Source organism: Amblyomma mixtum, chromosome 8, assembly GCF_055824585.1.
Source record: "Amblyomma mixtum isolate Tamu chromosome 8, ASM5582458v1, whole genome shotgun sequence".
Classification (NCBI taxonomy): Eukaryota; Metazoa; Arthropoda; class Arachnida; order Ixodida; family Ixodidae; genus Amblyomma; species Amblyomma mixtum.
The window spans coordinates 90913618-90930159 of NC_143019.1; the positions used below are offsets into that span (position 1 = coordinate 90913618).

Consider the following 16542-nt stretch of genomic DNA (forward strand, 5'->3'; position numbering starts at 1 on the left):
ATGGTACAGCGCCACACTTGTGCGTTTTGAGGAAGAAGACACTTTTGACGGCGTTAAAATGACCTGCGCCAAGCATGCATGGGATGATGAGCCATCGGAAGGATCCAGGGTGCAAGTGAGCGGGAAATACCAAGGTTTCTGTGAACCTGCAATCATCAATATTTCAGGTAAGCGTGAACAACCATTTACTGTTTTTCCCGTATTGCTTTGTTGTTTACCTTTGCCAATGCTGTCGGCAGTTTTCGATGATAGGGCTATAAATTAAGCTAAATGGTATCATAATGCATGATTTATTTGTAAGCTGGGCTATGTGCAGTCGGAGAGTAATCTCTCATTTTTCAGTAGCGAAATTTTTACCGCCACCGAGTTGCGTTCCTGCCAGCGGTAGTTCAAGTGCATGACATGAATTGTGTAACGCAAAAAACATAGACTAACCTGACTAAGCACATTGCGGGGCTAGTTAGGGATGTATTTTCTAAGTAACGAGACGTAGACAGCAAGCTGTAATGGATTCTCTCATATGCACGTATCAGGAACTGAACCCTTTTCATTGTCGTAAGTAATAGTGCTAATTCTATTTTAACACGGGATCAGCATTGCTGCGTTCTGCGTATCCAATTAGGTGACAAAGGCCCCATTACATTTGCCACAAGGCTTGCGCTCTACAGCTAAGCAGGAGCAGTGGAATGAAGAGCTGGTACGCGTTTTATTTCGGGTGGTTAGTGCGAACGAACGTGTTTCAGAAACAATTGGCGTATACTTGTCTCTGTTCGCGGTTGTGCCAGGAAACTGTAATGGTAAAGCCCGAAAAAAAAGCATGAGACTAAGCTTTTAAAGGGGCATCGCGATGATTTGCTCTCTACCAGTTAATATTATTAAATAGATTCATCATGCGTTCCAGAGACCAGAGCAAAAATAATTATTGAAATCGGGGCATGCAAGCGAAAGTTATTCCACTCTGAAAATTCGAAATGAAAAGCTCAGGCGAAAACGCATTTCACTCTCCCATTTCACTCACCCAGTACCGACATTGGGCGCTACCAATCAGAACCGCGCCTAGCGCCCACGCAGCGGAAGCGTGCATGCAGTTGTTGCTTTGTCGGGGCTGTAGACAGCCGCGCATTTTGACGGCGTCTTCCCCCCGTGTACGCGACGCCGTAGTAAGGGCAGGGGTGACACGACAAAGGAAGTTCCCAGAAGTTTCTTTTTGAGTCGGACTGCAAGGCTGTCAGCGGTAGCCCCCCTCCCCCCCAAACTCGACTCCCGTCTCCTGTCCGGCCTTTCTCTTCACATTTTGGGCAAGGTGTGTCGACTGGCTTTTTTTTCGCTGCCGTATTGGTATGGTCACGGCCGGTCTCGACGCGCGCGCTTTCTGGTCTGAGCCAACGTTTTTTGAACAGCGCTGGCCGCCATGAAGGTTTGAAGCGGTATGGAATGTGTCGCCCCTAGCTGTATTCTTGTTAGTTTTCGTTCGCTTTCCCTGCTTCTTTCCAGTTTTTGTGGCATGCGAAAAAGCTTGCAGTACTCAGAGACATAATATTTTGGATCCATTTCGCAAGTATGAAGGAACAATATGCAAACTGGACGCCCAACCAATGAGAAAGGCAGCGCCCTATCTAGATGCCACCTCATTTCCGCTGCCGCAAATGGCCGCCGCGTTGCGACACCATCGGCTCGAAACAAGCATTTCTAGCGAAGAATAAAATATCAAATATCATGATTTCGGTGATCTCATTGCGCGTTCAGGACTCACAATGTCCCTTACTCTGCATACAAAGATTAAAGAGCCCATGCTTTATGTACGTCGCAGGGCACCTTTAATAGCCCACAATGGATTTTGCGGTAGGCTGTCTCGGATTCAGTGCACAAGTTCTGCGCAGATTTATATCAAGATCGCTCTAAATTATCTCCCACGCAGCCTACACAACGGCCCTGCCGACCAAGAAGGGGCGGGAACTCTCCGGAAAGCTGCTGTTGCTGGCCGTGGGCACTAAACTCAGCGAAATAAGGAGCAAAAAAGAAAAGCATCGACGATAAGAAGCATACAGAACTATAGAACCACAAGAGCATTAAATGTACCCCAATAAAATTTCCTGCGTAATTTCTGTGTGGTAGTTGTGTTACTTGTGTTACCTATGCTATATGATTATCAGGAGCTTTAGAGCAGTATAAAACCGAGTGGTTTTTCAATTTAAAGCAGCACTTAGAGATGTATTGGATGACATTTTTTTAACGTTTACAGATTTTTATTTTACAAAGTGCGAGAGATATGTTGGTTTGGTCAGTGAAGGTGGACCGTACAGCAAGACGGGCATTATGTACGTAATAGAGCTCAATAATCTGAAAAATGATTAATTATATTTAACTAAACAGCTTTCATAATTTTGATTTTGGGGCGTAAGTCTGTATCGCGAAAATGAAGGCCGTCAGTAAGGAAAGATAACCTTAGCTTTTAAATTTTCGTAATCGTTAATGTGGTTCGAAATACTGAACATACACACTTGCAAGCTCAGTGAATTGCCTTGTCCGCTTCGCATATTCATAAACGCGTCGCTGCGCGTCGTATCGTCGCCGAATTCAAAGAAACTTTTTCTGCATCATAAAATACACAAACGGTGTTCGTGTTTGATGCATAAAAAAAGTGACCGCCAGTTTTATGCATTTTCAATGCGGGTAAACCAACTCAGCGAGCTTTGAAATGCGCAAAATCTGGCGCTCGATATTTCAAACTCCTATACCAATTAAAAAAAAAGTTAGAAGCTGGGCTCACCTTTTACGATGATGGCCTTTAATTTCGCAACATAATATTGCCCCTTAGAATCAAAATAAAATGTTTATTAGTTAATGTTAGTTAATTAATCGTCTATTAAATCAGGTTTATCGCTTACATAATGTTAACCATCCTGTATAACCCCCTACACAGCACCAACGTATCTCTCAAAGTTTTAAAATAAAAATCTACGTCAAAAGTTTAAGCTGTATTAATCTGAAGTAGTAGCGGTAAGGACGTACTGCACAGTCGCTTACGTCTGCATGTGGCGATAACGGCATATATATGACAGCATTCTGCAATGGTTGCAACTAATTTCATTACATCTTTTGTTTGGCCGCCCTCCATCACTGTTTGGAGACGCCACGCCCCAGGTTCACTCTTTATTGGCTAATGTGATAGTAGCAGCATGCAACATTGGAGAAGGGGAGCCTAGGTGCTTGCAGAGATTGCAGATGAAGCGCGCCGCAAATCGTTGGATTTCTTCAATTTTTTTTTGTACCGTCTCCTTCGGTAGATCTCGCCGTATGAGGGCACATATACATAGGCTGTCATTTATTTTATATTTCCATATGAAAGCTTATAAGGTTTTAATAAGGGATTAATCACTCATTTTCATTCCGCCAAGCAGTCACACGGCTACAAGGGACCCGACACAGCTTCCCCAGAAACTTTTGCTCTTTCGTAAAAAGATTCGTCTTGGTCTGGGGACATGGTGTATGACTGTGCTTGGATGGATGCGAATAAGTAATTAATACCTTAATGGAAGTTTGCTCCGCCTTAGGGAAAATTTCCCCTCAACATTTAACCAAAAGTATATAAGGTTATGTGCAGATCTGTCAGTATATATTCGTATATAGAACTAGCTCCATATATAAGCTCCAGCCAAATATGGACATTACAGATTTATCTATATTTGGCCATATATGGCCCATATACCCAAGTGAAATTGGCCGACGGCCGACCATCGGTAAGCAATTGGACAGTGCTCGGCAGCCGGTATCCTCGGCCAACCAATGGCGGCCCCTAGTCGGGCCGTGGTTGGCTGCCAATTGGGCTGGTTAATAGTTGGCCAAAAACGTTCAGCCAACTACCGGCAAATGATACGAAATTAGTCGGCACCCAACGCTCGGGCAACCACACGGAGACCATCGTAGGGCCATGGTTGGCTACCCACTGGCTTGGCCGGTGACGTATATGGCAGACGCACGCGCAGTAGACGCGTGGAAATTGCGGACGAAACGCTCGATCGACGTACGTTTCATATTATCTGAATATATATATATATATATTTTTACGAATACACTGCGCGCATGACTGCATGCATGGTGAGCCTGATTTATCAATCGGTGAAATGTAATGTGTAAGCAAAATGCAGGTGCAATGCTGCCGCATCAATTTCGTTTTAATGCTGAGCATTTAAATAATTGTCGGACGAGTACAGTTTCATCGAGAGATAAAAGGAAAGTCCCGTAATACTGACACCAAACGAAACCGAAACTCAAAAGTTTCGGTTTCAATGTTTTATTGAAACTGGGAAGCAATTGTTTTTTTATCTAGACGCAGTGAAGCAATGTAAATTTTAACTTGCATAATTTGAGAACAAAGAATAAAGCAACACATTTATTTTTTTTGTTCCTTGCGAACATATTTTTGACAGCATATCTACGAAAGCACGGTGTCAGTCACAACGACTGAATCTGCAACGCGATGCTCTTCCCGCGCTTTTCACTCTGTGCTTTCGTAGCGGCGTAGCTGGCATCGTGCTCTGTTTGGATTTGGAGCATTGGTTGTTCCTGCAGTGCGGTGTCTTGGCCTTTCACCATGACAACACCACCTGATCTAAACGTCGGAAGGTAAGACCTCATTATGGAGCGGTTCTTGAGGGTGAAACGTCGCCGAGAGCTTTATCTGGCGAAGGCGGGCAGCGTACGGTGTTTGCAGCAAGTCGCAGAAACGCAGAGGCGGCAGCATGCTCTGAGACATTCCCCCATTTGCAATCCGACAATCCATCACGTTTAGCAAGTGTTGGAAACGATAGATTTGCACCGCTCGGGGACTGCTTAGGGCAAGCATATGCAGCAGTGAATTCTTTTGAATACTCTGTCGTGGCAGCTGAGACACAGTGTTCAAGTGGAGATCAAGCTGAGCCAGATGGAAGTGACTTGCACGGCCAAAACGCTGGTCCTGTGGAGCCTGATGAGCATGACTTGGTGGATGTTCCCGACAATGCCGAGTGTCCAGAGGGGATAAGGAGCCAGTTGAGGGCCTGGGCTGTGAAGCATCACATCAGGAGAGCGGCAGTTAATTCACTGCTTTACATTCTTAGGCCGCACTTCACTGATCTTCCTAAGACACAGTATGCTCTAGTGTCCACTCGACAAAGCGTGCCACTTGAACAACTCGGCAGTGGTGAATACGTTCATTTTGGCCTTCAGAGAGGCTTATTTCGTGCATTGGACATGTGGCATTCGGCTCCAAGTAATGGAGCCGGAAATTCTTCACCACACTGGTGAAGAATTGTCATGCTGTGCTAAACACGCTGGTCATTTTATCAGCCATATATTCTTCAGTACAATACATTGGTCCCAGGTGGTGGAAATTGCTGGAGCCCTCCACTAAGGTGTCCCTAATAGTCCATGCGTTGCTTCTGGGACATTAAACCCCGCAATGTTTTCCCAGGAAAAAAAATTTAAGTGCTTCGAGATTCTATTCTATTTAGTCTACTTTGTCATGAAACAATTTCGTATTCATTCTTAATTTTGGCGCGGCTGTGACGTGGACGTAATGAAATGCAGGTTGTAAATGATTTGCCTGTATTTAAGGGTAAATGTGCATGTTGGCGGCAGTGCAGCTGTTTTATTGTTGGCTTAGATTGCCTCATTAAAGCAACTTGTCAAAACAATTGCTACTGTATACTGAATCAGGTTTCATGCAATTGTAAAAATATTGAATTTCTAATACTGCTTGCAGTTGTTTAGCGCTATTTATAATCGTACACACAATGCCAAATTTTTCAGTATATAAGGCCCTGATTTTCGCTAAAACATTTATAATATTGTTGTGAAGACAGTGAAGACTGCCCACAAATATATCATAATGGATGCTATGTACAAAGGACAGATATTTTAGTTTATTGCATTTTGCCCTCATTGCCGCATGTTATTTTGGGTTAAAAGTGAATATTGCAGTGGTTATATAATATAGTGCTGACAGCTGTTATATCCGAGTCTGGACTACAAAGCACTGGATTATTTGGTTGGAATATCACTGCTGAGCTGGTTTGAGCCTTTTGAAGTGGTGGCATTTGTTTTTGCTCTCTTCTTTTATCTTAGCCTGCCTGAGAGCACACTACCCTGAACAAGCAACCCTGAAGAATAGCAGCGCTGTTATAAAGCGCTGGCTGATTGGCGCGCAGGATCGGGAGAGTGGCCGCAGCCAGAGGCGCCAGCCGACTCGAGCAAGGGAGGCAGTGGGCACAGAAGAATGAGACTTCACTTTCTTCACTTTAAAGACCCCCTTCAGGGGGTATTACATAAGGGGTGGGTTAATATATTCAACAATCATATGCGGCAATCATAAACACTCATTCAACAACCATTGCAGTATGATACAAATGGTTACAGCGGATAAGAATGAAGGTGGACACGTGATGGAGGCAACATCGGCGGGGAGGGCATTCTAGTCAACAATGGTGCGGGGAAAAAGGAACTGAAAAGGTTGCAGTACGCGATAGAGGCCGGGCAAGCTGAAATGGGTGTGCGGTGCGGTGCGGTGAGATATGCGGGTCGGATAAGAAATGTAAGGTGTTTGATTCTGAGTGCTATGGAAAAACTTGTGGAGCAAACACATGCAGGCGACGCGACGGCCAGCTTCAAGGCTTTCGAGACCGGAATTGTTCTTTAGAGATGAAACGCTGATTGTATATGAATAAGCAGAATGAATTAAGCGAATGGCGCGGTTTTGAACTGATTCGAGTGCATTTGTTAGGTATATTTGGTGTGGATTCCAGATGGGACTGGCGTACTCGAGTTTAGGTCTAATAAGGGTTTTGTAAGCTAGAAGTTTCACGTGCTGCGGTGCATGATGAAGATAATGCTTTAGGAATCCTAGAGATCTGTTGGCAGATGATATTATTGTGGTAATGTGTATTCGCCAAGAAAGATCGGTACTGAGTGTTACACCGAGGTACTTGAATGAATGGACGCTTTCTATAGATGAGTTGGCAACTGTATAGGAAAAAATAAGGGGGTTGCGTTGACGCTGAAATGAGACAAGTTTGCATTTTTTAGCGTTTAGTGTCATTAGCCAGAGGTCACACCATTCATGGATGCGGTTGAGGTCATTTTGAAGAGCCACTTGTTCAGAAAAGTTAGTAACGGTACAATAAATTACAGTCATCGGCGAATATGTTTAAATTTTACACGATACTTGTGACGCCAGATTGTTAATATATATTAGGAATAAAAGCTGGCCGAGCACAGATCCCTGCAGAACACCGGATGTTATGGGGAGAGTGCCTGAGTTGTGATTGTTAATCGAAATAAACTGAGAACGGTTAGCTAGGAATTCTTTAATTTAGTCTAGAATATTAGGGTGCAAATTTAAAAAGGCTAGTTTCAGTGGTAGGCATTGGTGTGGTACCTTGTTAAAAGCCTTCGCGATATCTAAAAATAATGCATCGATCTGTATGTTACGGTCGAGGTTAGCATGCAGGTCGAAAGTGAAGATTGCCAATTGGGTCTCGCAGGAAAGTCCTCTACGAAACCCGTGCTGAGCCGGATGAAGTTGTTAGAATCTAGGAGGTTTACGACATGGGAATAGATATATGACATGTTCCATGATTTTGCAAGGCACAATGGTTAAGGAGATGGGGCGATAATTCAGTTAAGAGTCCTTTACACCTGATTTGTGGACCGGAATGACCCTCCCCACCTTCCAGTCATGCGGTAGCATTCCTGTTGAAAGTGATTGCGAATACAATAATAAAAGATATATGGCTGAAATGTGTTTGGTGTTTTTCAGTATTTTGTAAGATTGCAGAGTACGCGTGCGTTTACAGCAAGTGGAACTGCTTGTATACTGATGCATAAAGGAACCCATTAATAATTGCTGCAAGTTCGTCTTCACTGTTTGTGTCTCCTCAAGATGCCTGTGCATACAGGTCGGATTCCTCATGGCCAAAATTTAATTTTCAAACGTCATATATAGATAAGGTGACCACTATTTGTCATTGATTCACAATCTAGCAGTGCACTGGCTGGCGACGGCAAGGTCGGCATACGGCCTCGGCCCTATGTTGGCAGCCAAAGGTCGGCCGGTGTGAGGCCAATCACCAATCCCGACCTCGGCCCAACCTAGTTTGCCAAGCTAGGGCCAAGGTCGGCCAGGCCGGCTACCGACTTAGGCCCAACATAGGGCCGAGGTCGTTTTTTCAGTTGGGTAAGTATATTCATCCATATATGACTGTTCGCAGATATGGCTATATACAGATTTGGCCGTATCTGGGTATATAAAGACCATATATAGAAATCCCATATATGGGCTCCATCAGATATGGTCATATAAGGATAGGACATATCTGGCTATATAAACACCATATATACATATATTTCCATATATAAGTTCAATCCATATATGAATATATAGGGAATTGGGCATATCAGGCTATATATGCCAGATATATCCATATATGAGTTCAATCATGATATGGATATATAGGGAATGGAGCATATCAGGCCATATATGCCAGATATATTCATATATGAGTTCATTCATGATATGGATATATAGAGAATTGGGCATATCAGGCCATATATGCCAGATATATTCTTATATGAGTTCAATCATGATATGATTATATAGGGAATTGGGCATATCAGGCCATATACGCCAGATATATTCATATATTGTCATATATGAGTTCAGTCATGATATGGATATATAGGGAATTGGGCATATCAGGACATATACGACCATATGCACATATATTTCCTTATATGAGTTCCATTCACGTAATGGTATATAGGAAATTGGGCATATCAAGCTATATACGCCCGTATATTCATATAAGACCTTATATGCCCAATTCCCTATTTGTTCATATCTGGATTTTTTCATATCAAACCAGATATGACATTTCCGTATGGGGCAGGACGCCTCGTAGGCTTCACCCTCACGATGGCTTCGCTGCATAGGGTTTCTGGGTATTATGGAGGAGGAAAGCTGAAGCCACTGTGTAAGACATTTCTTCTAACGGCTGCTCATCCGCGCCGGAATGCCGTAAAGACGAGGTGTTGCCTAGTTTGGCTAGTGCTGGTCCTAATTCTAACTATGACAGCAAAAATAAAAGTTTTCACAACAGAATATTTCAAAGTAACGGTATTTGGTCATCATTATGTCCTTCAGTATGCTTACTGGAGCAGAAAAGCAGATAAATATAAGCGACCACTATAATGGTTCATAGTCAGAGAGGGCTTTCTCTAATGGTCGCCAAATATAGCTAACCGTCGAATAGTTATTTTTTTGCCGTTTAGCAAACATACAAAAACAATTGTTCGCGTTTAGAATATGACACTTTAGGAGCTCCGTTCTGACATCGCGAAAAAGAGAAACGCTTCATGGTGCCGCCCGCTGTTGCGCGTTCTCGCCTCATGATCGCCCATAGGCCACTAGACTCTTGCACAAACCTGAAATCCAGGCCTTGCCCTCCTTGCCCAAATCTCCATCCTTCTGTGAGAAACTTCTCTCCAAGTAGTAAGTGCTGCCTCTCACCGTTTCCTGGCGCTGCGCTCACGGATTTCGCGAAAACATTCCTTCAAGCACCACAAACAGTGAGCTCTTGCGCATGAGTATATTCAAAAGCCTGGCGCACACCTAGGCACCGTGCCACTGACATCAGCGACGTCTCGTCGAACTTATGCTCTGGTGCCCCTTGCGGAGCACATCCTCCTATTCCCCCTGCAAGATAATCTCTGTGGGGGCGCCACCAGCGCCCCTCGCAGTGTCTTCAGCGCAAGCTCTAGTAGTTGGCTGCCGAAATAATACGTTTTCCTCCTCCCACCAGTGGACAATGCAAGGCGTGTGTTTGTCCTCCCGACGCTATCAAAGCTGCACTGCGGCCGCATTACGTTGGGGCGCCTCGGTCGCTGCAGCTTTTACAATATACGGCTACTATAATCATAGCAGAAGATCTAAAATTGTCACCTTCGATCGCGTGACGAGACAACATTTGGATTTTTCTCTGTTCTGAGCTTAATTATTGTTTCGGAGTTCAGTTCCTATTTTCCATTTATTTGCTGCAAACTCTTGAAAAACGGACGCAGATTCTAACAGCGCTTCTTCGTGATTGTCATTTGGTGTTTATGCCACAGTTTTCTTTGCGCCGCAAGACCAATCGAGTAACACGTGGCAGTATAATCCGTATACGTAAGCACTGTGCAGTGTTTTGACGTCATTCATACACTATTATAAACATAAGAAGGTTGGTAAATGCAAAATGTGCTCGTGTGCTGTGCGCTGTCACTGCGCGTTAAAGATCTTCAGCTGCTCAAAATTAATATGGAGTTATCAACTACAGCGTCTCTCGTAGCATGTGTCGCTTCGGGACCTTAAACCCCATAATATGAAGTTTACCCAAGAGCTTGCAACTTATCAAAGAAACGTTTATTATCTTCTTCAGTTAGGTGAATGCGCTTCAATTAGACATGACCTCTGTACCATACTTGATTGGTAGACAAAACCCCACATGCGCGAATGACTTAAAGACATTGCTACACGAAAGGAATGAGCACAATTTGTCACCTTCTGTCTAACGAAAATCTAATTTGCTCTTTGATGTTCCCTGATGAGAAAAAAAAAAAACTGGAGCAGGATGCTGTCCTGTTTTTATCAATGGGTGCTTCGCATGTTATGGACAGTTCTCTCAAGAATTTGTTTAATATTTGCATTCGGAAGTCAGCGCTCCCGCTATCTTTAGGTAAGCTTGTTTTACGACTGGCTACAGATCAATAACCCTCGCCATAGCCCCTCAGCGCAAGTACTGGCTAACATCTCAGAGAAATCTCATTAATCTAAGAAAAGTGGATTTGCTTGTAGTGCTTGTGGTTTATGTTTTTATACTGCTTTTTTGAACCAACGGCAAAGCACAATACTTGATGTCTAAAAAAGTGTATATTCAGAGTGGAATATCTACACTGCGGTTACGAATTACTAGGCATAGTTGTATTTATAACGCAAGCGCTTGCGTTGAAATGCAGGTTTTACAAATTTATTTCTTTATTAATACTCCAATCCCACAATAGATTTTAGCAGGGTGGGTACACGAATGCTAAAAAAGGAAAATTACAAGTAGAAGAGTCAGAAGCTGAGCCAAAAGCTCATAAAAGTTGCATAATGAACAACCGCTCCTCGGCAATAAAGACAGAAAATAATACGTAACACAGGTGTCAAAATTTCAGGAAATAAAGCTCAGACATAAAAGTAACAGTATTAAACAACCGCTCATCGGCTGTAGACAGAGACGTTAATACGTAGTGCAACTATTCCAACCAGTCAGTAGCAAAAATATTCAAACCTGATGAGCAAGTACAACGCAATACAATAACAAAGCAGAAATTATGGTAAATTTAGACTTGTAGCAAAATGATGCCACAGGCTGCTGTAAAATTTTGTAGTTGGTAAGCCGATTCCAGTCCTTTGCTGTTCTTGGGAAAAAATAATATTTGAAGCAATTGTTAAGTGGGCTAGAAGGGGTAATTGTCTGATTGTGTCGCTGCCTAGTGTTGCAAACTTGCATTAACAAGCGACCAGAGGACGTCCATGACCCGATACATCACTCTTCGCATACTCAGCTACCATTTTCAAGAATTCTCTCGTGACAGAGCCTAGACAGAGCTTAGCCTAGAACAGGAGACGGAGCCTAGACTGCAAGATCTGGTAAAAGTCAGCCCCTAACTGCCCTTCTAATCAACGTGTATTAGTTGTCAGGATTAACAGATTGATTTACACTTGCTCAACAAAATTAGTCGTCGAACTCGAAGGCTTCATTCGCAATCCTGCTATAATAAAAAAAGAGAACAATAAATCCGAAAGATTTTCTGAAACTATCGCAGCATAACAAAATGAGTAAAAAAGTTTTATTTCCTGCATTGATACAAAAAACGATGTGGGAGGCAGAACGCTTCAGCTTTAAGCTCGCCTTTCAAATTTCGTTCGTTGCAATTTTTTGGCCCACGGACACACACTCCATGTAAAAAGTGTACAACAAAGGGTGTTTGACTACGAGGCCTTCAGCGTGCCTGGTTATGCATACTCAGCTACCGTCGCCTCTCGAGCAATAAACGGCTTCGAGTCCTCTGTCCTCCCAAGCTTTGGATTACCTGATATTCCAGGGATCCCCGCTAAACGCCTTTGAAGCGAACCACTTGAACCGTATACTTTTATCGGGGGCTGCACTATACACCCCAAATGCGTAAATTCCAACGCTAGGACTAAGAAAATAGCAAAAGCGCCTATTATAAACGGGGCAAAATAAAATTACACATGCCCACCCATGCAAGACGCACTCTTCATCGTGCGTCGTTTCATGCACAGCTAATTAAATGAATCTAAGAATTACTAGCCTTATCGGGCACAAGATTCTGCGAGACATAGGAGGGTCAACCGAAGCCGATCTTTCGCTTATCATTCGGTGGCTCGAGACTTTGGGCTTGAGTGTTCATCATCGCGCTATGTATGTTCTGCATTCTACTAGCAGCACTAGAATGTGAGTCTAAGGCATTTGACCATGTTTTCATTCTCAAATGAATGCCTTCGAAATCAAGAAGAAAAATTGGCTGCGGCTTAGCTAAGGTTAAGCCTGGATACCTCGAAGCGAAAAGCTGCGGTGATGCTGATGGTTTAGCTTGTGGTTATGCTTTATGGTTTAGCCTATGGATATGCTTACGGTTTGAAGAAAGTTAGGCTTTATTAGTCCCCAAAAAATATACAAGACATCATAAATGTGCAGACGAGGGTCCCAAAGTCAAAGACAGCACCGGGACCCTCGATAAATTATTAGTACAAGAAATGGTTACAGCACAGTTAGCGGATAAATACATAATATAGGAAATATAAAATCAATACTTCACAAAAACAAGGTCAAAATCACAATAACGCAGGTAATATAACACATCAGCAAAATGTGAATAACACATCAGCATTCCAATAAAAATACTTTGAGCTTGTTTTTGAATTCAGGCAAGGAAATTAGCTGATGATTACGCTTTATGATTTATGAGTAGTAGTAGCAAGATGATCGGCCATTAACATTGCGATTGTCTTTGCTGCGTCGTTAGCGAGACGTTCTTCTCGTTGTTCGGGTGTCTCGGACGTTCGCTGAGCTTTCAGCTTTTCATTTCTTCCCTTCTTTGCAGCCAACTCCCGTGGTAGCACTTCTGTATCGGTAGTATCACTCTCTTCTCCATGTTGAATGCGCACGCCTATACTCTGGCAAGCAGTTATATAGCCGGCCTCCGCGATAGACACGCGCTTGCGGCGAACGTCAAATCATGACGCATAGCGCGCGGCAGCGTGCGCCTGTTCTATGGGCAAACGCGCCTTATACATGTATATACCCTTCTTTCAAATGCGCACTGCGCCTGGCTGCGGAGAAAGGTGAAACGGTCGCGAGGAGGAGAAGCGGCGGCGCACATGCGCGGTAGCCTGCGCCGTGCGTGCCGTCACTCGTGCTCCGACATGCGCCGGCTCACGCGAAGCTCGGTTTTGACTAGAGTAGTGAAGCTTCTCGCTTCAAAAATTTCTTCTTCGTAACAGCAAGGAGGCGAAGGGCCCTCTTCTTATCTCGGTTTTGTCCCTACTACTTGATTCGGAAACATATTTACTATCGGTTCAACCGTTAAACGCATTCTGTGTAAATCCACAGCTCCATTGTGTAGACTGGAGGGATTTGAATGCTAACATTTCATTATTTTTAAATTTTTTCTTTCAGAATCAACGACATATGCACCTATGAAGTGGTTAACAATACAGTGATTAACCTTTCATGCGCAAACTGTAAGTGAAGGAAGGAGAATGGTGAATCCTTCAGTACGATGCAGTAATCCTAGACATGTGATTTTCTTTGCAGCTTTCTAAGAGTGTGCAATTTATCGTCATACAATTCCGGAATCTAGACAAAATACGAGAAGTCTAGTGGCCACTTTGCATCCTACGAAGTTGAAACAGGAGACACTAATCATTTATGCTAAGAAGTTTCTCAAGTCGGGCTGGCATATTAGAGGTAATTTTATAAAGCCCATCTGGTATATCGAAGGTAATCAGCATTCAGAGGACTTCAGTATTCAAAACGAAATATATGTCGCAAACACCATTTTACATAAGCGGATTTCCAGCCACTAATAATGCTCTACATAATGAAGATATAAGCAGCACAAACAAATACCAAGGAACGCGAACGAAATTCTTGGGCAGCTGATTCATTCATCAGTGAAGGCTGTTAGAAAAAGCAGGAGACATGTGTGTCCCGCCTGATAAACGCCATAGCTCAACTAGAAAGATCTCTACGGACAAACTGGTGTCCATGTACTCAAGGCATTTGCCTCCAGGAACGAATGGTCACAGGACTATTGCAGGTTTTAGAAAAGGCAGTCTTGTCTCGAGGTTTTAACCAAGCACAACACGAAAAAGCCCGGATTTGAATCCAAGCATATTTTTCAGCGTTAGGCAAGCGTTGTAAATCGAGAACGAAAATTACCCGCCAGCCCTGGCAGTGAAGCCACATTTGAGGGTTCAAGGATGCATTTAAAGGAAGCACATCGCTGTCTTGAGAGTTTACTCCTCTCTGTACATCGAAGAATTTAAATCTTTAGTCTGTTCTTCCTTCATTTTTCTCATGGTTTCTGTTGAAAAGCTGAAATGAAACCCTAATGATGATTGCAATTGAATATAAAGACAAGATCAGGCGGCAGTGTTAAACACACAACTGACAGAGTAGCTGGAGAAAATATTTTCAGTCATTAGGAAAGGGCGTAGCAGCAGCCGCATTAATTAAATTATGTTCGCCGGCAGGAAGATGATCCGAAACTAAGCTTCCTGTTCCTTTTAAATCGCGGCCCTGAACCCAATTGTATGAACGTTGCAGTCTGGGAAAAATTTCTCGCCTCTCGTTTATCAGATTCTGACGCCGCGTACCAGCTAACACTAGACTACGTCAACGGAGACCAATGTTTTGTCGGGCACTGCAACTGCTCTACGAACGGTGAAACCGGTAAGCACGCATGCTGTCTCCGCATTTAAAGCTCAACTCACTGCATTATCTGGGAGCATTACTAACCAGATCCTCTGCTTGAAAAGGTGTGAAAGGGAGAGTAGGGAGAAGATGCTTTATGGTTTATGGAGGTTTAACATCCCAAGTCCACTCAGGCTGTGAGGATGCCGTAGTTAAGAGCTCCAGAAATTTCGACCACCTGGGGTTTTTTTAACGTGCACTGGCATCGGACAGTAGACCGTCCTGTAGAATTCCGCGTTCATCGAAATTCGACCATCGCGGCCGGGACAAAAAAAAAGCCGCTTTCGTCTCAGCAACCGAGCACTCTAACCACTGAGCCACATCGCGGCGGCTCCAGAAGGGATAAGATGTTAAATTTGGTAGGTTTGGTTTATGGGGTTTAATGTCCGAAAGCGCCTTAGTGAAAGGCTCTGGCAATTTCGACCACCTGGGGTTCTTTAACGTGCGCACACATCGCACAGCACACAGGCCTCTAGAACTTCGCCTCCATCGGAATTCGATCGACGCGGGCGGAATCGAACCCGTGTCTTTCGGGTCAGCAGCAGAGCGCCATTATCACTGAGCCACCGCGGCATCTCTCTAGAACGGGTGAGGGGTTATTCTGAAGGGTGCTCCAACTAGTTACCCTGCTGTGAAGAAAAGGCATGAAGGGATGAGAAAGAGAAAAAAGAACGCGAGAAAATAACGTAAGTACTTGTGTGCAGCAATGTCACATTTTGTCAGCATGAGAATGGTGATCAAGTAAATCGGAAGGTGTGGTCGCATCTTTTAAACGTTTAGTAGTTCGTTGTAAATTTAAATAAACAGACGCATTTCTTGCGACCTTTCGAACTTGACGTCAAGGCCCTGCTAAGAATTTGCATGAACATCTTTTGAGTGTTGCCGCGGCTTGCCTGGGGATTGGCTTCCTCCACCTAGCTGCAGTGTTCTGCAAGTACTGTTCCGCCTATTTTACCGATAAAAGCTGTGTTATGCAAATACTCCATACAGGTATGTCAATGAAATGGCATAAAATTGTTATGCATATGTCATACCTTATTACCAAATTATACATTTTACTTACAAATGTTTTTTCTTTCAGAATATCATGCAACCTGTGTGACTTATGGTTGACAAAGACAATAAGTTTACTGCATCATTCACCTTTTTTTCAGTAGGGTAACTAATATAGCGTAGGGCGTATTATAACACTATCCAGCGCAGACGGCATGGCCGTGAAGAAAAATTTGCCCTGTGCAGCCATGGGTGTAGTCAGTTTGGTCGCTGTTGCCCTTCAGTGAGCGCTATCATATAGTCTTAGAGACTTTCGATGCGCCCTTGTCATCGTGCCGTACACGTAGCCGGCTCGGTAAGCAAGTTAATCGGTGTGTAGCCACATTTGCCGGAGAACTGGCCGTCTTCCAAACTGCCCACATACCACGATGTCTCCCCAGCGCGTTTTCCAAATTGGGGAGCTCTGGTCCAACCGTCTCGCCCATCTCTT

The 16542-nt window shown here is 43.7% G+C and overlaps 1 protein-coding gene across 1 annotated transcript in view; it reads left to right on the forward strand.

Annotated features, from left to right (window-relative positions):
- Window positions 1-16542, forward strand: part of LOC149333476 (uncharacterized) — a 40885-nt gene that overhangs the window by 14158 nt on the left and 10185 nt on the right. The window contains exons 3-4 of the mRNA XM_089557732.1: window positions 13761-13825; window positions 14946-15038. Of these exons, the coding sequence (XP_089413858.1) occupies window positions 13761-13825; window positions 14946-15038 (158 nt within the window). The remainder of the gene's footprint in view (window positions 1-13760; window positions 13826-14945; window positions 15039-16542) is intronic.